This window comes from Balearica regulorum, chromosome 2 (assembly GCF_011004875.1).
Source record: "Balearica regulorum gibbericeps isolate bBalReg1 chromosome 2, bBalReg1.pri, whole genome shotgun sequence".
NCBI classification, from domain to species: Eukaryota; Metazoa; Chordata; class Aves; order Gruiformes; family Gruidae; genus Balearica; species Balearica regulorum.
The window spans coordinates 122,794,434-122,821,576 of NC_046185.1; the positions used below are offsets into that span (position 1 = coordinate 122,794,434).

The 27,143-nt window shown below is 40.3% G+C and overlaps 1 protein-coding gene across 1 annotated transcript in view; it reads left to right on the forward strand.

The window, feature by feature from the left end:
* The window catches only part of TRIM71 (tripartite motif containing 71), a 62,382-nt gene that overhangs the window by 23,361 nt on the left and 11,878 nt on the right, over positions 1-27,143 (forward strand). Inside the window, exon 2 of the mRNA XM_075745727.1 lies at positions 17,986-18,153. Within this exon, the coding sequence (XP_075601842.1) occupies positions 17,986-18,153 (168 nt within the window). The remainder of the gene's footprint in view (positions 1-17,985; positions 18,154-27,143) is intronic.

The window sequence follows — 27,143 nt, forward strand, 5'->3', positions numbered from 1 at the left end:
CACACCACCTGCACTGGAGGAGGGTTCAGACTGATAGTTCTGGCACTGTTCTTAGAAGGTCTAGGGCTCAGTGAGGGAAGCCTCTTTCCTGCTTCTCTTGGAACTTACTGTGGAGTGTGTAGGATGGGGGTGCTTTCAGCCATGCCCAAGACTTTACATTAAATAGTTGTTTTGAGCTGCTGTTGGCCACCACACCCAAACATCCAGGCTATTGTCCCTGGCTTCTGCTGCTGGCTGTTGTGCTCTCCACTGGCCCACCTAGCATCTGGTTCTAGTGATAAGAGGCACAGTAGCAAAGATGAAGAAGAACATGCAGTGACAGCAGGGGGCCTCTTGGTTGCCCCTGGTTTAAATCCCAGAAGTCTTGCTTTTCCCCTAACCTTCACTGTAGAAGGCTACAAGGTCCCCTGCTGTCATTAGGCGATATCAAATGAGCCCTTTCACTTGGGCTGTGGAGGGGGATAGTTGCACAACGCTACCCTTTTCATGTGTTATTTTGATGGACTGCATTGGTTGTTATTACCATATTCAATCCAAAAAATGGTCTATTGGCTTATTTCTAAAACTTCAGCTGTGTGGGCATACATAGGATTGTTTTCATCATTGAGACCAGATGCTTGTGAAAATAATTACATTAGTGATTCTCTAGGAGTTTCTTGTGAATGGCTTCAAGTTTTAGGGTGTTTTTTCTGTTGTAAATTTGTAGTCCTAGCTCATTTAGAGAGATGAGAATGAGGGTCTCATGGAAAATAATTTTTTTCTAGTATAAGCAGAGAAGATGTTTTTCAGTTTCATATGGCAGGCAGAATAAGGCTGAGGCAAGACTGGGGGCTAGTCAGTCACCTGGATGATTCCCATCTTGTTCCACTCCTGTGCAATGCTCTGCTTAAGAGCAAATGGCTACCTGTAGTGCTAGTCCAGCATTTGGCTGCTGGTTGTGGTACAGAGACTAAACCTAAAGAGCTCTAGGGCATAGCCTTGTCTTATTTCTAGCTTGGAGTAGACAGAACTATCCAAGTAGTTGGATTTCATAAGTTTTTGTGGCAGAAGCTGTGTCAGTGTAGTACCCAGTTACAGAAATAGCCTTATTAACCAGTCCAACATCATTTGGTGACTGGCCTGTTTATATGAGAACAAGCTTTAAAACTAGAAATGTAAGGAATAGCTATTTTCAGCAAAACCTCTTTTTAGCTTTGCACATCTTACAGCCCTCTCGGGACCATGGAAGGTAGTGCAGCAACAACTGTAGGAGTTAATTCAAGTTGTAGCTTGCAGACCTGGTGCAAGCTTGGTCTTTCTTGGAGGGGAAACTTGCAGTGGTGGAACCTGTCCTCTATCTAGGAGACAGTGGGCACATGCTGGCCGCATGAAGTGAGGGTAATGCTTCCATGGTGTCTCAGTACGGAATTTGAGCTTGTGCTAATGTAAGCCAAAATGCTAACCAAGCAAAAATCAGGGTTGTTTTTCTCTGAAAGGTCTTGATGAAGAGGTACATGTCTTCCAAGTCTCTAATAGAAGGCCTCTGGTGTCTTGTTTTAGTCCTTCAATGCCACCTGAATTGGGTAGCTGTAAAAAGGATTAAAATCAACTGCCATCTGTATGTCTTAATTTGCCAACTGGATGACCTTTGAAACTGCTTCCTCTAAAATTATTAGTGTGGTCTTTCAGTGTTCTGTTTTAGTAGTATTTGTTATTAAAGCAGACTTAAATATTCTCTCACTGATTGGAGCATTATAACATTAGGCTCTTTGGAGAGAAGTGTCTTGCTTCCTGTGGTTAGCTGTGACCTGTATATAAGTCTGTATGTTCAGAATGTGTTCTGTTTATATTGGCTGTGTGATCTTGAACCTTTCCTCGAAAGAAAGGGGGTGGGATGAGAGGTTGTTCTGCCCATCCTTATTCACTAAGGTATTTAAGGGTGGGATGTTTTTCAATTTACCAGTGAAAATACTGATTGTATTTAATAAAACCCCAATACATCTGGGTGGCTAGCAGCACAGGGATGTATTTTTACTCAAGTCATTAATGCCTAATTGCAGTTTTCTGAAATACTTCCCCTGACATTAAGTTGGGGATATAAACTCAGTCCATGCCTAAAGTAGTTTGCTGTGACTCTTAGCTTCTCATGGGAAGAGCTGGTACTGACTAATCCTTGAAACACTGGGCCGTAAGATGGGGAGGGGGCTCTTTATGTTCTGTTTGGACAACTTGCTGCTCCCTAAACATGAAGCAATAGCTTTTAAATTTTTTTGGTGACTCTTACAATAAGGTGTGGGCTGAGTGACTTTTTTTAGACTAAGGAAATTGCTTGAAATGGCTTAAAAGACACATAGAAGTGTCATAAATATACATAGAAGTTTAACAGCTGATTGCATGCAAACTGGTTTTGCATGTGTGTGTGCTCAGCTCCTAATGGAGGATCAAACATGCTCTTCAAACATACCTTGGTTGTGTCAGAAACCCCTCTGATACCTGTGCTGCTCTTTGCCAAGCAGCAGTAAAACCAACCCCTTTCTAGGAACTTGAAAGCAGCCAGACCAGAACTTTGCAAATACATTCAGCAGGGCAGTTTATAAGGACCAGTTGAGAACCATTACCAGAGGGCAGTAGCAGATGAAACTTAAGCTCATGGAGGCTAGAGAATGACAAAATAAGAAACTGGCCTTTGCTTTGTGTCTTTGCTACCTCAGCTATGCAAAAAAGTGATCATTAATGGGGGTACAAATAGGCTAAATGCAGTGTTCTGGTCCTTCTCAGTCCAAAGAAGCATGATCTCTGTCTCAGGTGTATTGTTTTAAACATATGCAACAGAGTAAACTGCTTTCAACTGTAATTTCTGAAAGCTTAAATCATTCTAGAGAATACTAGAATATTGTATTTCTTCCCTAAAGTACATTAATTATGTTCTTAAATTCTACTTGCTTTCTCTGCTGGATGAATATAACCTAGTTGATTGATTCAAATGTGTGAGTGTTTTTGCTTTAAAGTTTGACAACTTCATATTCATTATTTGCACATACAGCTTCACAGTGCAAATTTGGTCTGGAGAGATTAAAGAGTTAGTTTAATCTTTGCCTGCAAGACCAAAAACTCCTCCTTCCCTCCCACCCACCCTTTTCAAGGATAGTATTCCACTGTGCCAGATTGCCCATATTGCCACCAGAAAATTGCTTGGACCACTTCTTACAAAATCAAAGGTCAACTCCATGCCTTGGTGGCAGCTGGGAAACTAATGATTTAATGCTGCTTTGACCTTTGGCTTCCTAGTCCGTTTGAGTCTGACCCAATGTTTTAATTTTCCAATACTGCTGGGCAGTTGGCTTTTGTCTGTTTCCAGATGTAACTTGCATATTGAGGCCTGTTACTGAAGTGAGAACAAAACAACAGAACATCTCAGCCTACAAGGCGGAGGAAAAATAACAGCACCTACTTTTTTTTTGCTACAAAATACAGCTGTCCAGTGATACTGACTCTTCTACAGCTAACAAGGTCAGGTTTAGAATAACAAAATGTGAATATTTGTCCAGCGTTTACATCTAGATTTAAAGTATTTTAACAGCAGTCTTGCTGAAATGCTGCTTTTTTACAGGTCTGTAAAAAGTAACAGAGTAAAAACAGTAGCTCTTTCCCATTCTGCCCACAATCTCTTCAAATCAGTATTTTTTTATTGGAAGAAAAATCAATGTTTGATCTGATATATTGGGAAACATCAGAAAAATCACCAGTTGGTTCCTGAAAATGCATGTGCTTGCTGTTGGTGGGGGAATAGAAGTGTAAAGTGAGATGAAAAGCAGTGGTAACTTACATGTTTTTAGTGTGATTAGGAAGTTCTTTTTTTTTAAGCACTGTAATGAGTACTTTGTCATGGATTTTTGGGTGTATGTACAAGGTGAATATTGCTTTAGGTTTTTGCAATACTGATAATTTTGCAGCCATTGCCGGTACAGTTTGAATTTGCTTTTAATGATGTGATAACGGTGGGGAAAGCCTGCTGATTGTTTGGAACGATTCCCCTTGAGTACTGATGCATATGGAAACTCCTCTTTTGCCTGAAAGTGCAAATCTCTGGTTTTGCCTGGTCTGTCTGCCCATCACAAGTACCAATCCAACTTGATTCTTGCCTTGACTACACTGCAGTTCTCAAAGGTCAGCTCGTACCCGGGCTTGTGTGCAAGAGGTTAGTTTTGCAGAGCAGATGGGCTCCTAAAACTTTTATGGTCTCCAGTCAAATCACCTCAAGCTGTAATCTCATTAAATCTTAAGTGAATCAGTGGGTCTGGTTATTACTTGAAAGCAGAGTTACAGGAAGCGATGTTCCTGATGCAGTAGGTCTGTCTTGGTAGTAAGCTACCAGAGGTACTTGCCTGTGTGTGGCTTTTTAAAGCTGCTCTGTTACTTTGATAGTAAAGGTGGTACGTGGGGTGCAGCAAGCTAACCTTTTGGTAGAGGACAAAGGTAGTAATGCAGCTTTCCTGGAAATCCTTACTGTGTTAACTTACGGAGTTTTAATTCTCCCTTGCGCTCTTGATCACACACGCCCATTATGCTGTCCCAATAAGCCATTTGTGTCTTAAAATAAATTAACCTAATCTCTTATTTAAGGAATCTAGCAGAGTGCTTAGCACTGTGCACACAGTTGCTGAAACAACTGCATGACAACACTGTCCAAAAGCCTGGCCTTCCTCTTTTTCAACTCTGTGCATTGCCTTGCAGAGTTCCTGTGCTAGAAAACACTGTATAGAAGAATATTCTAGAGGCACACAGGTACCTTCCTAGCAAGTCTTTTGACCAAGCAGACTTGATTCAATAGGTCAGTTGTCTTGTGCCTGGAAATCTGGTTAAGCATGTTTTGTTCTTCTGCCTGGATTGCAGAAAGTCTTTTTTCTTTTCCATTTTTAAAGAGAATAAATCTAATCTATGACCTCCTCAAACTTTCTTCTTAGCAGGCGGGGGACATGTAGGACTAGTTTGGCAATACATAAAAAATTAATGATCATGGCTTAACATGCAAGACCTGTGTGTACACAAGAGTGCTCATAAAAACTTTGTGCTGATTGTGCAGAGATAATAAATTTTTTGTCTTGCCTACCTGCTTCCTCCTTTGGGGGGCAGGAACCATTCCTTGAGTAAACCCAGCCTTTTGGTGAATTGGTGTACCTAAACTGCAGTCAAACTCCTGATAGTGTTTGTCAGAAAGAGCATATTTCTACTGTAGATATTCATGGTCCACTTTCACATGCTTGCACTGTAACAACGGTCTCTTCCTTAGAAACATAAATAACAACACAGTGTGGATTTTATCTTCAAATAGCTTTTTTGTAGTAAGACTAGTGCATATTTTTCTCTTCAAGAATTAGGCATGGATTTAACCTTCTTAGCCATCCCTTTTTCCTTTGGTAAAATGAGTCACATTTGACTCTTCCCCTCTATCTAGTTCAACCTGGATAAGCTTTTTTCTTCACTGATGATTGAACTAACAGTCTATATTTACACTTAACCTGATTTTAAAGCTCAAACAAGGGTACAGTTAAAAGTTTAGGTTAAGGCTAACTTGCCTACACAATAGAGCCAATCTAAAAGCTAGTTTTATGTGGAACAGTTGATGCTGCTATTGAAAAGGCACGTGCTTTCACTCAAGGATTCAAAGTATATAAGCAATTTTAAAAATTTAAATTGCTTTCAAATTCTTAAAAGATCCTGGAAATGTATTGCTGAACCGTGACAGCGTGGTACCAAACTGCTATAGTTAGGTTAGACCAAAACTATAATGCTCTACGACAGAATTTATTTCGTGGCTGTAGGAATACATACACTACATACTTGACTCATGGGAGCCCCATGGAATGGGTTAAAAATAGAGTGTGTGTATCAATCATAACTTAAACCTTGACTGGGATGGAAGATTGTCCTCACTCTCCCAAAACTGAACCTATTACTCATAATGTGTCTATGGTATGATGACAAAGTGCAATTATTAGTGTTTCTCATTCATTGTCTGTAATTGCCTCAAATCTACCCTGCAGTTTGAAGGAGTGATTCTGTTCTCCTTCAGTTTCCACTTAATTGAATATTCATCCTGGAAGGCTTCCCACCTCTCCCAAATTCAAAAGAAAAGCAATCTTAAGTCCCCTCCATGAGGAAAAGGGCTATTATAGTAGGATACTGTGCACCACTTAAATCTGACAGTAAGGCAGAAAGATTTGGGTTTAACCTCTCCCAAAAAACCAATAAACAACAGAGACCACTTGGGGGGGGGGGGGGGGGGGGCAGGGGGTGGACAACACATAGGAAATACAGGCTTTAAACTTGCTTGTACCTGTATTGCACCTATTTGAAAATAAGGCTGGTAAGTGACTAGAGTTCTGAAAATTAGGATGTCTTGCTTCTGTTCTGTTGCTAGAGAGGCAAACAGCTGGAGATATACGAAGATGTACTTAAGTTGCCCATCAGGACTTGTCTTAAATCTTCAGCTAGAAATAAAAATGTCTCTAATTTTGTGTTAAGAGCTTGTAAACAAAGGTTTATCTGTTTTTACTGTTCTATAGCAATAGAGAAAAAGTTATTCTGAGTAAACACTTCTGACTTCCTGGAACAGATCTCCTTATTCTTAGATGTTTTTTCTCTTATGATTTACAGTACCTTTTTGGCAGTAACTGCAGAGCTGTGTCATTATATGATAGATGGACAAGAATTTACTCATTCACTTGCGAGGGATTAAAGAGTAACCTGCAGTAATGTTTGTTATATGATTATTGAAATGCCCTGTGGCTGTTAAGACAGCTAGGTCTTCCAAAACAAACATTAAATACTAGAGTTCAGTTGGAAGTAACAGTGCACTAGCACCCATAGGATAACACTTTCATGAGGAGTCTTTCATAAAACGTGATTATATAATCCTCCTTACAATTAAGAGGAATTGTCACAAGCGTGTTAATCTGACAAATTTAGTCTGGTGTTCTACTACAAGCAGCAAAGCTTTGATTCTCAAGGACAGCGTTGTTTCTCTGAATAAGATACTCCTGTGTATGTGCCAAGTCCTATGCTGGGAGCAGATAATGATTATTTTTGACATAGATGGTACAATTTGATGGTGTTAGCTGAGGAACCCTGAGAGTGTGTGTGTATATATAAACGTGCTTTTAGAAACTACTGCCTGGGTCTAGAGCAAACCATTTATTTTTCTTTCAATGCAATCCAAATTTGGCTTTGCTTAATTAAGATTCCTCATTTATGAGGAATCCCAACTGAAACCTCAACATGTCGTAATTTTTTTTCTTGCTCTGAAACATGTGTACTTAAGCTAGTAAAAATTTTACACTTGCATATTTTTAGTGTGTGAGCATTTGAGAGGATGGTATAGAGGGAGAGCTTGAATGCTTTTTGAAAGATACCTTCCAAATGTTCACGTTAGCCACTTTTGGGTTTCGGTGAAGAGAAGTTCCTTCAAAGGCCTTATTCTGTAAGGACTTGGTATGTGGGTATATAGTTCTTGTAAAAGTAGTGTTTGGGACAGAGTAAGGCAGGAGGAGCAGGGAAGGCAAAGAACAGAGTGGGCCAATTCAGTGCTGCCTTTGTGCTTTCCACAAAACCTGTTCCACATAAGCAGTAACTAAAAACATTGCAGTATAAAACACTTGGAATGGATTTATATGTCAGTTCTCCCAGACAACAGTCTTGCCTGTATTTCCTAATAAAATGCTATAGTTGGTCATATTCACTTTGACCTGAGTTTGATGTGCATATGGCACTGGTGGTAACTGGATTTGTTTAATAGGCATGGATTGTTTCACAATTAAAGGAAAAAAAAAATTACCAGCTCCTGCTGTGGGGGTTCAGTGCCATGGCTGCTGTTCTTACAGCTTTGCTCTGAAGACAGAGGTGCAAGGCAGAAGTGGGAGGAATAGAACTGCCCTGTTCTCATCAGGTATCCGGGTTGCAGTAGTGGTAACCAATGCCTAATGCCAATGCTGTGGGGAGGAGGAGAGGAGACAAGGAGATGCTTTCTTCCCCGTCCCCTGTCTGCTTCTCTTGCTTGGCCAACTGAGCAGTTTCCCACTGAGGAAATGCGTGTGAAAAGGGAGGAATTCCCTCCTATAATATCCCAGGTGATCAGCTTATGCCCTAATGCATAAATTTCTGTTACTGTTCTTCGGTTTTACTCCACATAGTTTAAACTGCCATAGGCTCACTGTGGTTCTGGTTCTAAATTTAAACTGATGGAGGATTTTAAGTTTTGGTATATGTAAGAGTCCAAGTCTTACCACAAGGAGTCATTGCAAGCAGCCTAATCCCTTCAGCAACTGCTATCTCTAGTGATATTAGCTTGCGTAATACTGTGTAAATCTCTGACATGGGGGAGGGACAGTGTCTTGTACAAGTATGTGGACTGTTCTTGTCTACCAGGCTGTTACTCAAACTGGAATTACCAGAGGCTAGTAGTGGTGGTGTTAGGTATCTGAATTGCTTTGTTTTGCTAAATATATGTTAACAACCCTCTGCCTTTGAGAGTTGTTAGTCTAAAACACTTTTCCTTCATGCTAACACAAATTCTCTTTTTTAAAAAAGTATATAGAGATGCTTTTTTAGTTAGGTAGAGATTACATAATGTTGTTAAAATGATTTTAAACAAATAATTGTAACTGGTACAGAGACAAACCCCTCCTAAAAAGAATATGCACTTGAAGATACAAATTAAAGACCTTGAGCTACCTCATACTTCTATTTTTATACTAAAGCCTTTTTTATATGGAAGTACCATTATCTGAAATTTATTACTTTTGGGTACTGTTCTGTACTAGTTGTTTTGACTCTGAGTTCTTGTGCTCTTCCTCTATTATTGGCAGTAAGGCCACACAAGCAAAGAGGAACAACTAGACAAAGCTTCAAAGCAGGCTCAGAATTCATAATTGTTTAGTTTTCTAGTACTTAGTTCTCTAGTATTCTCTAGCTACTAGTGGTTTGAATTGCAGGTGAAATTCACATGGTGGTTCAACTGTGGGAGTTTTCAAATGTGTATTTTTCAATCTTTTTTCTTGTAACAAGTACTAGATGATGTAATTGAAGCATTGTGAAAGCATAGGTGCAAATTCATGTTCTAAAGAATATTTTTATGAACTAAGATTTCTAGTACTTTTTAAAACAAAAAAGGTAAAAAACCCACCAACCAAAAACCCTATACAAAACAAACAAAAAATCCCTGAGGTAGAACCTGTCAGAGTTAAAATAAGTAAAGGCACAGTTTCTCTGGATAAATGTGTTCTTTCTCCTCATACTCAGTTTTTCCCTAACAATTGAGCACTATGAGTTTAAGATACCTAGCCCGATAAGCTTTTTGACACCCCCCCCCCCCAAGGAGCCCTTTAAAAATATTAATGTGAATCTGTTTCACCAAAGTAAATTTTCTTAGCTAGCAGTGGTTTGACTACAGAGTAGCTCTATAAGAAAATTAATTCTACAAAAGACCTGTTTGTGCTGGGATCAGGAAACCGCTCTGGCAAACGGCACACAGCCCATCGGTTTAAGATATTTCACAATTGGCTTGTCTTCAGCGTGAGGACTAGCTGGCCCTTGAATGAAATCTGGGAACTTTAGGGTTGGCTGTTTATTTTCCCACTCCCTTCACCCATCAAATCAAAAGGAATAGGTTTGCCACCAGTATATAAAGAGACAAAAACATTTTCTAGCTATTTGTTTGCAAGGTATATAATAGCATCCTTGCAGTCAGCTTTCCATGTGAAGGTCAACAGTTGCCAAGGACCTGAATGGAGGTACTGTTCTCTGTCTGCAGTGGTGTAGGAACAGCATGGAGTTGAGGAATATAGATTTTGAGAGGCAAGGCCTATACTGATGTTAGTCACAGAGCAGGATGCAGGAGCCTTGAGTGTACCTTGACTCCTTTTCTAACCCTTCTTGTCCATAGAAGGAAAAAATCTCAAAAGCTTTAATGCTGAGCTGTGCAGGAACAGGGAAAATGTGTTCTGTGAGGAGTCAGATGTTGAAGTTTGGTTCTCTAAGTAACAAAATGCCATGTGCAATAGCAAAGCAATTGTCAACCTATTACAATTTAAAGCATCACTGAAGTCATGGCCAAACTTTGGCTGAGAGCTGTAAGACACTAGCTTTTCAGAGAGCTGAAGAATTAGGGAGGCTCAGTGAAGGATTTGCAGGGACTTACAGCAGTGACTTGGACAGATGGGCTTGAAAGTAGAACTGGGTCCTGACCCACTCTAATGTCTGCTTCCACAGCAGGCTATTAGCTTGCTTGAACTGTTGAATATTTAGATCCACCCACTGTCCCCTGTGCCAAGACCACCCTGCTGCTACTCGTGTCATGTAGATTTGGCACAGAAGCTGCATTTAAACAGCTAATGAGTTGCATGTTGAAGGACAGGCTGGTCTATTGAAATCTGTAAAAGAGCTGACTTACCGCTGGCTGAGTAATCTACTAGTTACTGATACTATTGCATCTTTCTGTAGACTGGCTACTTTACCTGCTTTAGTGTTGAAGCAGATGCTGTGACTTTTTATATAAAAGAAATACAGATCTTCTTACTGCAAACAATTTCTTTAAAAGGAATCTGCAGAATGTGGACATACTGTTACAGAGTAATTAAATGATAGCTCACTGTGGGATAATTATGCCTGTGCTATCTCAGTATCAACGTTAGAAGAATACTAAGCCTTGCTCATCTGTTTATTTAGAAGAATTGGAGTGGTGAGTCAAGGTGGAAGTGAGATGTTCTTTCCAGTCCATCAATAATTGGAATCTCAGAGGTAGTGCATGATATCAGCCGGCCAAGTTGCCTCCCACCCAAGAACTTTTAGAAAGCTATCTGATGAGATGTTAATCTTCAAATGCTGGGCAAATTCCAGGCGAGTGGTATAGTGTGGATGGACAGGGTGGCACTGCAACTGGCAGAGGTGCTGCTGAGGGGAATGCTTGGGATGCTGCAGTTCCAGGGATTCAGGTGGGTGGCTATAACTAGGAGCTATGATCGTCATGTGAAGTTCTATTTATAAGATTTTAAACTCAAAACACAGAGGATGCAATTTTATAGTATGCTGGAGCCAGCAAATCCTTAAACCAGCTTTGCCAAAGGTGTGACTTCCTGGCTTCTAGCCCCAGTTTGCAGCCTGTCCTTGCACCATTACAGTGAATGATGTGATCTTCAGAGTGAAGTGGATCTTGATTGTCACTTCTAACTCAAGTCCTTTTTTCAAATGCTTTTTTTTTTTTCAAATGCTGTTTGCATTGGCAAAGGCAACTTAAATGGTCTCTGCTCCGCTCCCAGCTGACTGCTAATACCCACTGGCTTTTCTAAACGTGATTAATGGAATTACATGTTTTCCAAAAAATCTTTGCTTTTAACCTAGATGATTTGACTGACCCAATGTTGTCATGTCACCACTCTCTAAAATATGCAGCTGTTTTTACTGGCTTCATGACATCACAGCAGGAATGAAGAAGGTAAACATCAAGGATTTTAAGAGTATTGTAGTCTTATTTGGTTTAACAGCCTGTTTAGCTTATCAGACTCAACTCAGGTTAGATACTGTTCTTCCCATTGATAGTGTTCATCTCAAGTTCTAACTGGAAGATTTGCACTGATTTCCAGCTGTGAGATTGGCAATGTACCAGAACTGAACCATCTGGCTTAGTAGTGTAGCTCAGCTGATACTTAATAGATAGTTGTCAGCAGATGTTTCCGTGTCCTTAGTTGTGGGTTCTTCCTCCTCCCTTGCATTGGTCCTACTGCTATTCTGTCACCTGACTGAATAAACTATAAACAATAAAATTTATCTTCTGCTGTTTGTAAACATCCCCAAATTCCTTTGAGACTGGAGGAGCAGTGAAGGGGGAAAGAAAGGAGGAAGGCAGAGGTACAGGGCTTCCCTGTAGAGTGGCTGTCAGCTTAACTGTGGAGTGAAATGACAGCCTGGAGCTGTGTGTGGGTTTCACATTGGGAGCAGTGCTGGTTAGATTTTTATAAGTGAGCTTCCTTGCCCTTCACGTGCAGGGCCAAGAGATACCTGTGTGGCTGAGAAACTGGAGCAAGGAACAGAACCCACTGGAGCATCTGGGGAAGGAAGGATATTAACACTAATGCTGGAAAAAATGCATGTGAAACTACAGCTTTATTTCCTACAAACAGACATGCATGAGTCTTAGTCATCTGTTACCTGAGCTTTTATTATTCCATGTGGGGTAAGGAAATCAAGCTAAATTTAACAGAAGGCAGGAATGATCCTCTTGCAGTTGATGAACTTGTAAATGGACCCAAACCCATCTCTGTTCATCCAAGTGGCAAAAGGAAGGTAATAAATAGCAAACTAGTTTCACTAATCCCCCTTGGTACACTTTCTGTGCATATGCACGCCGTATATAAAGCTGTAATGCTTCAAGATGCCATTATTCTTCTAGAAATCTTATTATTAGAATATTGACCTGAATTTGAGAATTAACTCTTTTTGTCTGCCGTGGAAAGCTTCTGGAGTTGGCGTACCATTTCCTATTACCACTGGATGCAGCGAGGAAAATTGGTGTTAAGCCAGTCTCTTCTGCACCAGAGCATTAAGGCAAAGTACAGAGCATTAAAAACAGTAATTTGATCATTAACGGTACAGAGAATCATGAGGTTTTTAAGTATCTCTGAAAGAAAAATGTTTCAGATACACATCAGAACTACAGGCTGTTTCCCAATATATCACATGGCTTGCTCATTATCTTCAGTCTTTATATTTAGTATTTAAATTTCAAGAGTTGTATCAGTGCAGAAGTTAAGGTTCTTGAAATGCTATTCTGATTGTGGTGTGAAGCAAGTTAATTGTCATGAATTGCTATCAAAATGGAAACTAGGGACCAGCGTCCTACAGAGAAAAAATATTACCTCTTTCCACTTAAACTTGCAACAATTATCTGCACCAAACTCTGAATCAGTCATCCTGGGTGGTATATTTATATGCTTTAAAAAAAAAAAAAGAAGAAGAAAAAAATATTGCTGCATGCATGATACAGGGAAGCAGCCTTTTCTCTTGGGGGGTGTGTGTAGGAATGAACAACACAAAACATAGTGCTGAGGGAGGAGGACCAAAATTCATTGGAGAATTAGTTTATACTAAATTCATAGTCATCTAAGCCTTGCATACTACCTAACAAAGCCACTGGTGTTTGAGTTATTGTCAAGGGAATTAGATAATAAAACACCTTTTAGTAATGGAAAACTTTAGACTGACTATGGTAAGTATGATTTTTTTGGTCATAAACTCAAACTAAGTTAACTCACAAGTGCCATACAGAAACTTTTCCGAAAACAGAAACCAAAAGGCTACTGTTTTGTCTGTAGATCTTTTTTTATTGTTGGTTAATATTGCAGGGTAACTTTTAGAGCATCAGACTTAAATTTTAAAACAATTGACCTTATGTGCTGCTGCCTTGTACAAATTCTTAACACTGTAGGCTTAAAGAAAATCATTGCAAGACACTGAATGTCATGACAGAAAACAAATGCTTAACGTGGCTAGAGTCCTCATGCTTATTGACCACCACATGTATATGTGCTCTTAAATGTGTTCCAAAATGAGAGAAATAGTGTTTGCAAGCTGGGAGGAGAAGGGCACTGAGTATTGCTGAAAGAACATTATTTAAAACATAGTTAAGGATAAGCTTCCTCAAATGCTGTTTCTGCTGGATTTTCCTCTGTCATGGTGCCTACTACATTCCATTGCTTTTGTCTGGGCTTGGTATTTGGGAAATTTTGGTGAGGGCTGGAAGGTGGAGGGGCACGCTGGAAGCTGGTCAGCAGTGAGGAGAGGAGGGCTGGTGTGGGAATTGTGGAGTGGGGTCAGGGTTTAACTTTAGTGGCCATTCATCAGATGATGATTGATTGCTGTGCAGGCCCAGGGGACGTTTAACAACATCTCCGCCCATCCCCCTGCCCCCTTTGAAAGCAGATGGACCAAAAAATGGGGAGAGCGACACCCAGGAATTCCTGCTGTTGTAAAATGTTTTTACGGTGCACTGTACAGCCTTTCCTGAAGCAATCACATTTATGGCCTTGCTGTTGTATTTCTTGGGCTGCTGTGGCTGTAAAAGATGAATAGCCCTGTAATATGGTTCACTGATTCTGTTTAAATTGAAGTAGGCTCCCTTTATTGTTTTGTGTCTAAAATTGTATGCCACCAATTCAGGAAATATTTCCTGTTTGGGAAATAATCAACCCATAGCTGATTTATTTTAAAATAAATCACTTTTAACTATCTCTAAAGCTATTCCCCTCTTGCTTCTGACTTTTCTCTTCATTTAATTTTGGTGGAAAGTCTAAAATACTAATTAATGTAGTGAAGCAGTTTCACAAGTTAGTAGATTTTTTTTAAGAATCTTTTTCCCCTTACTAGATAGTTACCAAAATGGTTGTTGGAAAGGCACCAGTGTTTATCTTAAAACATTATTAATTAATGATTACTACAGAAAAAAAAAACCCAATTAAATGCAATTTACACAATTTTGAATTGCTTTGAAAAGAAATCCCTCTCTGCTTTCTTCTCATTTCTCTCTTTACTTGCTGCCTATCAGAATATTTGTGTAGTTTGGAAAAAACACCATGTTTGAAGGTTTTTGCTTATAAAACAGTTTTTCATACATTTGGGAAAAATGAAGTTAATGGGATAATAGTTAATTTACAATTTGATGGATCTTTTGACTGTATTGTCTCTGCCTCTTCAGACAAGGGGGGGGGGGTGTGGGGGGGAAGTTTTAGCATTTTCCTTTATGCTTTTTTTAAGCTGGGTATCATAATCTGATCTCTGTTATGGAAGACTTAGCATTCTCTTCTGCCCATTCATGTTTCAAGACCAGTCATCTTGTTTGTTGTATAAGGAGTGGTATGTTATATTAACAGTGCAACTGAAATTTGGGATGACCTTTTCACATTGCTGAGATTAGAAGAAGGGGAGGTTCTGCCAACCTTTTGGGCACACAAGAAGTGCATCAAATCTGAATTGAGAACACTGTCTTCTATTGTCCTGCTTCAACAGGAAACTATGTTGTTGGCATGAGGTTTTTTTATAGGGGATTGCTTGTTTTGGTGGGATTTTTTTGGCTTATTTTCTCCCCATTCTAGTTAGAAACAGGCATAGAAACATCATCTAGGCATGTGTGACCTTTGTGGCAGTGACCTAGGGATTGGGATACAGGCAGGCTCAAGCGTAACAATAAATGCCCGGTGGTTGTTGCAAGCACAGGCAAGCTGGATGCTGTGCTCTGAACTCCGTTAGCCCAGCTGGCACAAATCCCCCTCGGTGTTGCACCCTGCACAGCTGAGTACTTTCTAGTTTAATTCTCTGGGAGTGTGGTCCCAATGTACAGCTTGTTCGGTGCTCCTGAAGGTGAGTGTGTGTGACTGACTGCGGGAGGAGAATTGCCCTTCTTGTACCTCTGCCAAGTTTGGAGTTTCTGTGGTAGTCATTGTGTCCAGAATGGAGTTTCTAGGGGTTTCCTAGTTCATCTTGAAGCTGGCTGACTCTTCCAGGTCACTTCTGGTGACTAGCCCCCTTCCATGCTGAGAGCAGTAGGGATTGCACGTTTGTGCTTTCTCGTGTGTGTGTTTAAGGTGACTTTTAAATAACAGTGTAATGATGGACATCAGTCTATCACAATCTACTTCCTTCCCTTCTCTTTGCCCAAGCCTCTTAACTCTTTTGCTCTCAGATTTTTAAATCTACATTGTTTCCACCATTTTCTTTAATAAGAAAGAAATAGAAGGTTATATCAACGGCTTTGAGTGTTTGCCCAAAAGACTTTTACCCTGCCATGTCCTATGTAATCTGCATATTTCTGATTTGAGATTATGGCTCTTGTCTCTCTTCATTGTAAACTCTGGAGCGATGTTTTCCACCACATTTTTGGTGGGTGGCAAGAGGCAACTGAACAGCTTAAACTTAGTTTCTCTTTGGTTTGAACGGCTGGATGACTTTTTACCACTGGATGTTGTTACCTTGCAGCAGGAGTGCCTGGGCAACAGGACTGACTTGTGGTGTTTTACCAAGCTTTTGCTTCTGGTGTTGACTATTTTTGGAGGACTAATAACAGATTTTACTTGCTTCTGGACTTCTGTTCATATGGTCACCATTTTCCTTTCAGCTGCTCTGCTTGACTGAGGCCCCAAATCCCTGCTGTATGTTTTAAAGTATATCGGATTCATATGACTTAACTTGATACCCTGTCTTGGTTTTCATTCTCTCTCAACTTCTCAGTTGTTTAAGTGGAGTCAGTCAGCAACATGTAATAAACATTCCCTGTAATTTCAACAGCAAAATTACAGAACTGCATGAGCAAGTGAACATTGTATACAGATTTAGACAACCACAGTGTATAGACAAGGAACCCTCTAGTTGAGGAAGATGATGCATTTGAATAATGCATTTCAGAGCCAAGGCGGCTTTTTACATCTTTACAAAAGACAGAGGATCTGAGACCCTGCTTGAGGGTTTAGTATTTGAACAAGAATCAACACATAACAGTCTGTTTCAGTTTCCCTACAGCAAAACTGAACTTTAATAAAAAAAAAAAAAAAATTAGTAAAATTTGGCATGTGGGCACAAACACACACATACCCTTTTTGAGAAATTAATCCATATACCACTTCAGCTGTTGCATTTATAGGAGCTTAACATGTCACTTTATGCAGCACAGGCAATCTGAGGGAATCACCTGTCCTGTCCTCTCCCTTCCTTTTGAGGGAGAAGGAAAAGGGGGATGTTATGCACTGTATCACGAACTGTTAGTTGGAATTGGGAGTGGCTGGATGACAGCTGTGAGAAGACAGACATATCAAATACTTGTCTAATCTTTGTTCTGCTCTTGCTCCTTTCTGTGAGGTAGATATCAAATAGCTGGTGATAGAAAAATTGTTTGTAGTATGAAACCTTGTTTGCCATTGTACAGTGCATTTTTGGCTCTTCCACAGGAATCTAGATTTTTTAATATTACAGTCTTACAAAAATAGTGTATGTTGTTAAGAGCAAGACTTGGAATACAGAACTTTCTTGTGTTGAACCTCTTCATTTGCATCTTTGAAAACAAAACAGCTGATTTCTGTTTGCCTCTAAGAACACATGTCCATGGAAGATGCTATTTCTGTGTGCTGCTTCCCTCTACTGGGTGGAATGGGAACTGCTATTGCTGATGAATGAATCCCACTTCCTAGGGTAATATCTTGTGTAAGACTGATTTGTGATTTGAATATAGGGGGTTTAAGTGCTTTGTGAATAGAATGAGGTTTTAGTGGTTACCCACAGATCACTGTAGTATGCAAATGCTCTGATGGGCACACTGATGCACCAGTCTTGTTCTCCTTCAACTCAAGCACCTTTAAGTATAAGTATCACTAGCATAGAAACACTATGACATATAGCAAAGGTTTTTTTGCTTTGCTATTGGGAGTGGCAGAAGGGAGTCTTGCCTAATATTGTCACTACCCTGAACATAAGGGATTTTGCATATTTTGAAAAAAAAATCGAGGATGGTTCTTAGCATGCATACTTTGTTTTCCCTTTGTGGGAGGTGTGTGTGTTGGTGCTGCTGTTCTCCATTGCAGGGATTATGAAATGACCCACTTAAGGGAATGTGGTGTTTGTGTATGCAGGAAAAGTTTTCACCTGAAACTTGCCGTAGATGACATCTCCAATCTGCAAGTGTTGGCAGATGGCTTCCGCTCTTAAAGAGGAGCTGATGTGGACACTCTTCCTAGTATTGTATTGCAAAGAAAACAATGACACTTCCATCTAACTGTTAGAGTATGATTTGGAGCTTACTGGGAAGGATAGCTCTTCCTCTGTGGAGAAACTATTGTGAAGTCTTTGCCTATTGCTACTGCCTCTAACCATCTTCCTTATAGTTGAGCTTTTGGACTTTTTTTTACATCCTGGCACTATTTACTCTTTAATTCTTCATTAGATAGTGATACAGGTATTTTTTTTTAATTTTAGGTACTGCATTTCTACTGTGATACCTGTTCTGTTCCCATATGTCGGGAATGTACCATGGGACGACATGTGGGTCACAGCTTTATCTACCTCCAAGATGCCCTCCAGGACTCCAGGACTCTCACCATTCAGCTCCTGGCAGATGCTCAGCAAGGACGACAGGCTATTCAAGTAAGATACTCCCAACTTGAGGACTTTATCTCCCCCTCCTTTTTCCCCCCACAGCTTGTCTGTTACAGGGCAAGGTGTCAAGGCACAAAACTCTCTGCTTCTGCTGTCAGTCTTCTCACCCCTTCTGTTCTCTCAGATCTGACAGCAGTGGCTGTGGAGCTGAAAACAAAGTGCCATTATATGAATTTTGCATTCTTGCAGCATAATCCTGTCATGTAAATCACATATATATGAAGCTCTGTACAAATGCACTTGAGTGTGAAGCGTTTTGAAGAAAGTTCTGATCTTGTATAGCAGTGCCAAGCCTGGTTTTGTTTTTACAACTGAGACTTACTTTCAGCTGTCTTTCATGCCTGTACAGTATCTATCACTGTAATTACCTATGATTCTGTCTTCACTGTTGCCACCAAATATGAAATCCTAATCAGCTGTTGGATTAGTGTAAAACTTGTAACCCACCTGTGCAGAGGATCTGGAGCTATCTCTGTACAGTGATTACTCTGTACACACAGATGCATACTATAACTGCCTATTACTGCATCCTACCTCGGCTATGTTTTATAATGCAAATATAAATACTGGGCAAGGACTGGAAGGAAGGTAGTACAGTGCTTCAAGTTACAGAAGGAATTCACATAGGAAATTAACTTGCAGAAGTATGTAGTTACTTTTGCAGAATATTATCTAGTTTTCAGTATGATATGATATTAGGAGTAGTTTTGCCTGTATAAAGAGACTTTGGATGGGGGAAAGCATGATTGGAAGCTATATTCCATACTACTGCCTTCTAGTTTTGTTAGCATCAAATGCTCTAGATTTAAGCTGGATATTCTGTAACTCAACACTTATATGCAATTTAACAAGATTTTTTTTTGAGGAAACAAAATTCATAGAATGCCATGTATGGAAAGTAAACTTACTTTCTGAATTGGGTGTGCGCTCCTGGCACGTGCATGGTACACACAATAAATAAAAAACCCAAACAAACCTATTGTCCACCCATCGTTGCTTGTTTCTAGTAAATGAGGATTTGCATGGGTCTCTTAAATTTTCTTGCTAGATAGAATCTATTAAATCTCCTATTGCAGTTGGCAGTGACTGCTCCGTCAGTCTTTCCTAGTTCACTTTCCTGTAGCACTACGGAATTCCTGTGTATTCAGGGCAGATTACTAGATGTAGGGCTTGTGTGTCTTGGGGACTGGCTGTTTTGAAGTTGGATCCCTTTGATGTGACATTTTTTCTCTCACTAGTCAGAATAAGCCATAAATTTCAGAAAGAATCCTGCAAACCATATCTCCTTCCAAGATTTGTTCTGTATTGGATCATAGGCTATTCAGCACTATCCATGCTGAAACATTTCACGTGTCCCCAAAATGAGCAAGAAGGAAGGGATTATACTAGTTTCAAGAATCTCACTGGTACAGTGTTCTGAATTTCTCCAGGCTGTCCTAGACAAGGGCTTGTCTGTTAGTAATTAAGTTACTGCTTTTGACCTCCAGGGCTCTTAATCATCTAACTGGTGTGGATAAATCATCTACGAAGGGACTGTCTCTTGGAGCAGAAACTAGCAGAATATCATTCAGTACCATTCTGCTGCTATTGCATGAATGCTTTTGTGCCTGCTTGCTTCCTACTGAGTTTATTTTGCTCACACACACCCCCCCCCCATTTTCTTCTGGCTTTTATGTTGAAGGCTCCTGCCATTGTGGTGAGCTGACTACTTTATGATGGTACAGGTGAAAGGTGCGTGGTACTGGCTATGTTCATGTAACTCAAACAAGCAGCTCAACTGAACTTAGTTTGTGTAGTTTTGCCCTGGTCTAGCTACAGCCCATCCAGGTTAAGAGGCTATCATAGAAGTGTTAACTGGGCAGCTTGTGTAAAGATTCTGTAGAATGAGCCATGGTTTTTAAGAGCTGAGTAGTTTTATTAGTTTAGTGGGCTCTTTAATCTGGCCTGCTGTACAGAAAAAGGGTAGTGAGTGAGCAGATCAGTGATCAAGCTGAGGCGGTGGTAATCTGTGTGGTGTATATGCTGGAATGGGAAGACTATACAACTCAATACAGCTGCTATGTAAGCAACGTCGACAACAAGAGCATGTGATGCAGTGAAAAGCAGAGCTGCCTGACTCAGAAGTTGATGCAGTGAGCCTGCTGCATAAGAAAGTTTTTCATGGAGCAGAGCTTTCCTTGTTCTTGGGACGATAGGGCTGTGAAGCTATATGTTTATCCTAGGGAGGAGACAGCATGTCAGCATGAATTTAATCCAAACTCAAATGAAAAAAAAATTGGCTTAAGTGCTTTTTTAAAGTTTGGAAACAGTCAACAGAGGATTAAATGCCAGTACAAGCTGCAATAGGAGGAACATAGACTGGAGTTCTAAGAGGCTTGAAAAGTAATATGATGTAGTAACACTTCTTAGTGGGACTGATACTGCTGTACTAGTAACTCTTAATAGGCTCTGAAAGTGATAGCTCTCTGACATGAGATGTTGAGGATGGATGAGGGGTGGTTGAGAGTAAAGGGGAAAAGGTGGAATTTGAAGGGTGTTTCAGGAGAGGAAATCAGGCCATGAGTCAACTGGCTGGAGAGTATCTGGTTAACCGAAGTTGAAGGCTTTTAGGAAGAAATGTTTATTTAAACTCTTCCTGCAGCTTTGGAGGAAAGATTGTTTTTCAGACTTTAAAAAAAAAAAAAAAATGCTGCGAGTTGGGATACATTTCAGCCTCTTGATCCACTGAAGCCTGATCTAGTCTGTCACTCCTGAAAAGTCCAAACCTCACTTTTCAAAGGAGTTGAAGTCCTCTGTAAGAAATAAGCCTGGCAGCAGGAGGCTTGACTTTTTTCTTCAGAGAGGTTCTGCAGCCATGGAAAGCTTCCCCTGCTTCCTTGTGCTGCACTGGTCCTGGCCTGGATCGTGTATTTCTAGGCCTGTCCCTAGCACAAGAACTTGTGGTTGTGTGCCTGAGTCCAGCTGAAAGGGTAACCTTTCTGTAGGATTACTTTTCGGCTGGGTCACTGGAGTGCTACAAGAACTGTCGATGGTGCCAGGGAACAGAGTGGAAAGACCCAGTGCTGTGGCGTGTAGGACATGTTTCTTGTCTCAGTGGAAAGCTATCCTCCTTGCTGGGATACTTTTCTAGCCTCTTCAGAGACTTGAATTGACTCACAGGATGATATGAAAGCCAAAGTTGACATTGGATTAATGGGGTGGGGGGAAGCAGGACTGCTGCCTTTCTATATGGGGGAGCTTGTCCTGCTGCCTTGTTTTACCTCCTAGAAGTGCACACTTAGCTGTCTTCTTTCAGAATTTTTTCCAAGGACCAGGCCACAAACTGAACGTAAATCTGTTATGATGAAAGATAGATGGCTTCTTCAAAATGTCATGTGCTTAAAATACATCTATACATGTGTAACTGTATATATGTATGTGTGTGTGTAATCTAATGCACTTGCATAACAGTAAAGCCTTGAGTGCTTATTTCCATCTAGGCTCAATTTCCAGGTGAACATGTTAACATACAATTTGATCTGTTAGTGTCAGTTGTCTAAAAAGTGGTTTTATTGGAAAACAAACAAATTCTTTCCTAGCTGAGCCTATAGTTGTTTTTGCTGGGATATTTGACAGTGCAGTCTTCCTCATTTAATTAAAATTCATGTGGTGAGACTGGTCAAGCACAGAACAGAGCGACCCACGCTCTTACCTACCAGCACAAAAGATTTAAGAGTTGGTGGTAAGGTGGGTCAGCCATTAAGGCAATGCCTCTTCCCTCCCAGGTTGTGGAGGAGGTGATATGAAGTAGATTAACACTTACTCTAGGGAAAGGGGGAGGGAGGTGTACTGAAAGAAACTCAAAGCTGATCGGTTGCCTTGAGCCTCTGCCCTTCAGTGGAAGCTTCCCTGTGGGTTGCCATATGGATCTGTGCTGCAGGGAGGTCGATACCTGAGAAGGATGGCACTGCTGTGCTGCAAGGGATTGCTCTGGGGTTGTCACAGCGAGTTAGCTCAGGCACCCTTGTGTGTGGCTTTAAAGTCAGGCTTGCAGGTTTAAGAATCTGGAATGAAGCTTTGTAAACAAAATGGAGTCAATTGTGCTTTTTCTAAAGCTAGGGTTTATATTGACAGAGGCCAAACTTATTTTTATTTCTAGTATTGTTTTGTGTTGTGTTTTACTGAGTTCTGTGGTGTAACATATGAGCAGATGGTTATTGGGGAAGATGGGTTTGACATGTGTCATTGTCCAAACTACTCTTCTGCAGAAGGTTTTAAGCAGAAAATCTGTTCTTGCAGTACAAACCATAGTGATGGCTTGTTGGTTTCTGACACAAGTTAACCTGGTCTCTAGCCCTCCCTCCATTAAAGCTTCTTTTAAAAGTCTTAAGTGAGAATTTTTCTTAAAGTGAGAATTTCTTAGCATTTTACACTTTTTGGGCTGAAACCTTTAAATTGGTCCAGCTACTGTGATTTGTGCCATAGCTGCACCAATATTACTGCAAAGCCACTGCAAAGCCTGTTAATCCTAGTAAAGATACTGCATCTATACTTTGTACAGGATCTTTCAATTGATTCTTCTAGTATAAGAACATCTCGTTTATATCCACTTCTTGATGCCAGAGAAAGCTGGCTATTATGTCCTGGTTTTTATCCTGCTCTGAAATTGGAAAAGTGCTTTGAAACAAGTTCTCTGTATCTTTTTGTTACCATAAGGAACTGAAAACAATTTATGGATGGAACACTTTCAGCATTTGGTGGAAGAAGGCTAATGAGATATGGAAAGATTTCCTTAAGTGTTTTGTATTTAATATGCCTTTAAAAGCTAGAGGGTTTGCCAGAGAATATGCACCTAAAGCTTTTTTTTTCTTTAAGTAGGACTAACTTCCTTTTAAATTCCTTAGTGTTTAAAGTGTAAATCCTTCAAATTGAGGTAGGGAAGTGTGTATTTAAGGTTCTTTAGCTGTTACCTGAGGTCCATTCACCCCTGAACTACTGAAGAAATCACCTCTGAAGAAAAGAAAATTGGCTTTCAAGTTTGAATTTTCTCTCCAGAGGTTTGCACCTTCATTGGAAAACTCAGACTAGCAAACTTAAATATTGTAATAATGCCTGAAAAACTATACCTCCCTCACATCTTTGGATGGATGGAATTAAAAATCCTGAGGACCCTTTAAAAAATGCTCATGCAAGCTAGTGTTGGTGAGTTGCAATACAGTTACCATGAAGCAGCCTCTGCTTATCTTGTGGTGTTGCCACAGTGGTGTGTGTTTGTTCAAATGCATAATTTTCTAAACTGAATTGATAGAGTCTAACATCATGGCTTAGCACCTGGATTAACAAGCTCTGCTGTTTGAGACCTCGGCCTCTTTAGCTGTGCTGCATGGACACACAAATTTAATTTGGGTATTGGACTGTGGAAACTGTGCAGTGAGGGCATCAGCACCTTTACAGTAGCTCTGCATTTCTTGTTTGTAGTCCATCATAATACATGCTTTGTGGTGGTTTTCTTTATCCTGGAGTGTTGTATGCTTCTGATCAAATTTTTCATTTAAAAAAAGCAACACTAGTGAAAACTTGGAGTAATGGTATTTCTAGACCATTATATTTAAATATTCCATAGGAATGTCAGTTCAGTAAAGATTAAACTGCAGAAAGCTTTTTGTTAACTTGAAACTAGTTCCTAATGTCCAATAGAAGATGGGAAATGTGAAAAATGGATGAAAATATCAATTCTACAAGATAAGTCCTGCATTGGGCCCCTCTGTAGTCAACCCAGATATTCAGAAAGAAGTACAGCCAAGTTCTATGATACTGTTTTGCCTACTTCTGTCTCTTGCAGTAGGTTTTCTTGTAGCTTTGTGTTGCTGTAGCACCAGTTGCCATGTCAGAGCCACTGTAGTAAGCTCATGACTAGTATTTTTTCCCCAGGTGGTTAAGTGCAGCTAAAGGGGAGCTCACAGAGGTGTCCAAAAGGCCACTTAGTGTCCAGTATGACTTTGCTCTTCACCTATTACTCAGAATTGGCTGGAGTATATAGGAACTGGCTGCGCACATCTGGGTCTGCTGTCTTGCTCTGGAAAGGAGAGGTTGATTTTTGTGCAGCGTATGTAGACACTGGTGCCCTGGCTGCCAGGGACATTCTTTACATAGGGGTGTGTTTGTGCAGAGCCAGGTCTAAAAGATATAAAATGCTGTAAGAATTAATAGTAATAGCTATATTGAGGCTTGAACGAAGTAGCCTTTTAAGTTTGTACAAAATATCCAGAGTATAAAAACAATGTACACGTAATAATCCTCATTAAATGCTTTGAAACCTGAAAGTGCAAGTAATACTGCATACCATTGTCCTTTCCTACTAAAGTGTGTTTTGAATGTTGGTTGTTGCCATTTGGGGGGTAGGTTTATAGAGAAGAGCAAGAAGTCCTGAAATGTGTCGGTAGCAGTAGCTAGTGATGGATGTCTGCATTGCTTTCCTTCATGAAAACATGCTTGTCTGCCCCACTGGAAGCTTGATTTGCAAGGTTTCCTTTTGCTGTGGCCATCTGGAACACATCACCTGCACAAACACTGTCATTACTTAACTCTGGGAATTGGAACTACCAGTTTCAACCCTAAATTTGCAAAAGATTCCCCCCCCCCACAAGGCACTGGTGGCATCAGTAATAGAATGCTAAGTGTCTCAGCCATCTTTGGGCCCCTGGGAAGTCACGAGTGAGTAGGCTCGCCTGGAAATAGGTGACTTACTGTATCACCAATAGCAGGAAACAAATTAGTTGTTGATATCAAGTTCAGTAACTGGAACAGATTCTCTACTAAACACAGGCCTTGTCTTCTGTTTCCCAAGCATGTGAACTGGTTAACAGTCTCATTCACAAGCACTGGAATAATTATGATGTGCCATGAGAAGAGTGCATCATAAAAGCTGCTTTTCTTTAAAAATATTTGTTAAAAAGATTATGTGGTGCCTGACCAGAACAAGAAATGCTGCTGCTTCACATGTTTCCTAAAATGCTGACCTCTCTGAGACAAGTTCTGCACAGGAAATGCCTGCAGAACAGCAGGAGAGTTATCATGGCAGAGTCGTGATATCTTATACTAATCAAAGAGAACAAGGGATTTCCATGTAAAGAAGGCTCCCGAAAGTTGTACTTAAAGCTCTTGGCTTTTGCTTCAGATAGATAACTTGCCTATTGCTGTTCCCTCCCCACTGTACTGCTGCCTGTTGCTGTGTGTTTGATGCTGGTGAGCCTTCCTAAGCTGTTCTAGCCTGCTTGGGCAGAATGGTGGGGTCATGGGAATTTGACCAAAACTTTGCCAATATCCTGGATGATATTAGAGCCTTAGTGTTTTGGTCATCCTTCACTGATCTGAGCTGTTCAGACTCAGGCAAGTAAAAATAAATCCAGATGATGACATGTAGACAACCTTGTGCTATTGAGTACAGTTACTTGCCCTACCATAACTAGTTCCTACAGATGAAAGATCACAGCATCCACAGGGATTTAATACCTCTCCTATGATAGAGTTCTTGAAAGGCGGACTCTGGTTTTAGGGAAGAATTGAGGAAAACTGAGATTGCTCTTGGCCGTAAGGTATGAGGAAAGCATACACACAGATCACAGTCCTAATGGATACTGCTGTACAAAAAGCTCAAACAGGTAAACTAGGACTTTCCTGCTCTTGCAGACATGCTTGCTAGAATTGGAACATGAGTAGATAGCACAGCTTCCGTAATGCTTCAAGGAGAGATGTGTTTCTCTTTTCAAGAGAAAGAGGAGGGCTTGCTGTACTTGAAAGAATCCAGGACTGTTTTGGAAGAAATACAATTTCCCTGCAGTAGAAGCTGGTTCTGTATTTGAACAGCAAAGTAGAGGTGATAGAGGCACGGTATTCTTGCATGTGGACTCTTCCAGCTAGGATTGAGACTTACTGGCTTTTATGAAGCCTTAATCTGTGGCCAGTTGTGACTTCATGTCTGCTTTGCTAATTGTTATAACGAGATTTTCACTTTGTGAACTTGAAGTGTTGAGTCAAATTTGTCTGTCAGAAGCTTTGTGTGAAGGCAGGTCAAGTCTGCCTCCAGTGGGACTGGGATATTTAGGCTGTCCATGAGTTTGAAGACATTCCCTGTTAAAAATCTAGGGAAGATGACTCTGACCTGGGAGTTGCATGAAGGAGGAACAGCTGAAGGACATGCTCCTCTTGCTGAGCCCTGTGCTGCAGAGGGGCTGTCAAGTAGCACTCCTGTTTGTCTCTGCCAGTTTGCAAGAGACTTCTTTGGATTAAAGATCAGAAACATTGCCTTGTCTTGTTTTCTCAGGGTTGTCTTCATCTTGTCTCCAGAGACTAATCACCTGACTGAGTTAATCTTCCTTTTCCTTTCAGTTCTCTACTCCTATGTGACCTGGAAGAATACATCTAATTGAAACTAGTTGTCTTAAAATAACTACCCAGAAAGAAAATGTCCAAGTAACAGTACACTCTTATTTTTATGTTTTAGCATTCCCTTTGTTGGCATAAATGAGATGCTGTTGAATTTGCCAGATCAGACTTTTGGAAGTACTAATAACTAATTCAATAAAAGATACCAAAAAGCCCTGTCTTTCTAGACAAAGCTGGATCACATTGGATAGTTCATGGATTGTTATATCAGGTGGTTCTTAGATTGAAACATACTGATATACAGAATTAAACTGAGGATATCTTCTACAAGGCCCTGAATGTACAGTAAAGCCTTTAAATTATATTTTTGCCTACTTTATCAAGCCTGGATTTCTGAAGATTAAAGATGTTTTTTACCAGAGCATTCCCTGGCTACCTAGTCTGAAACAGCTCACAACTTCTAAAATGAACTAGTTCCTCAGACCAGAGTGAGGGAAAGGTGGTGTAAAGTCTGTCTAAAATCTTGTATTTAAGAACAAATACTCATGGCTATTTCCATGGCTTTCAGTATGTAATGTGAAAAATGGAGGTGAGTTTGAGTTAGTTCTCAGCTG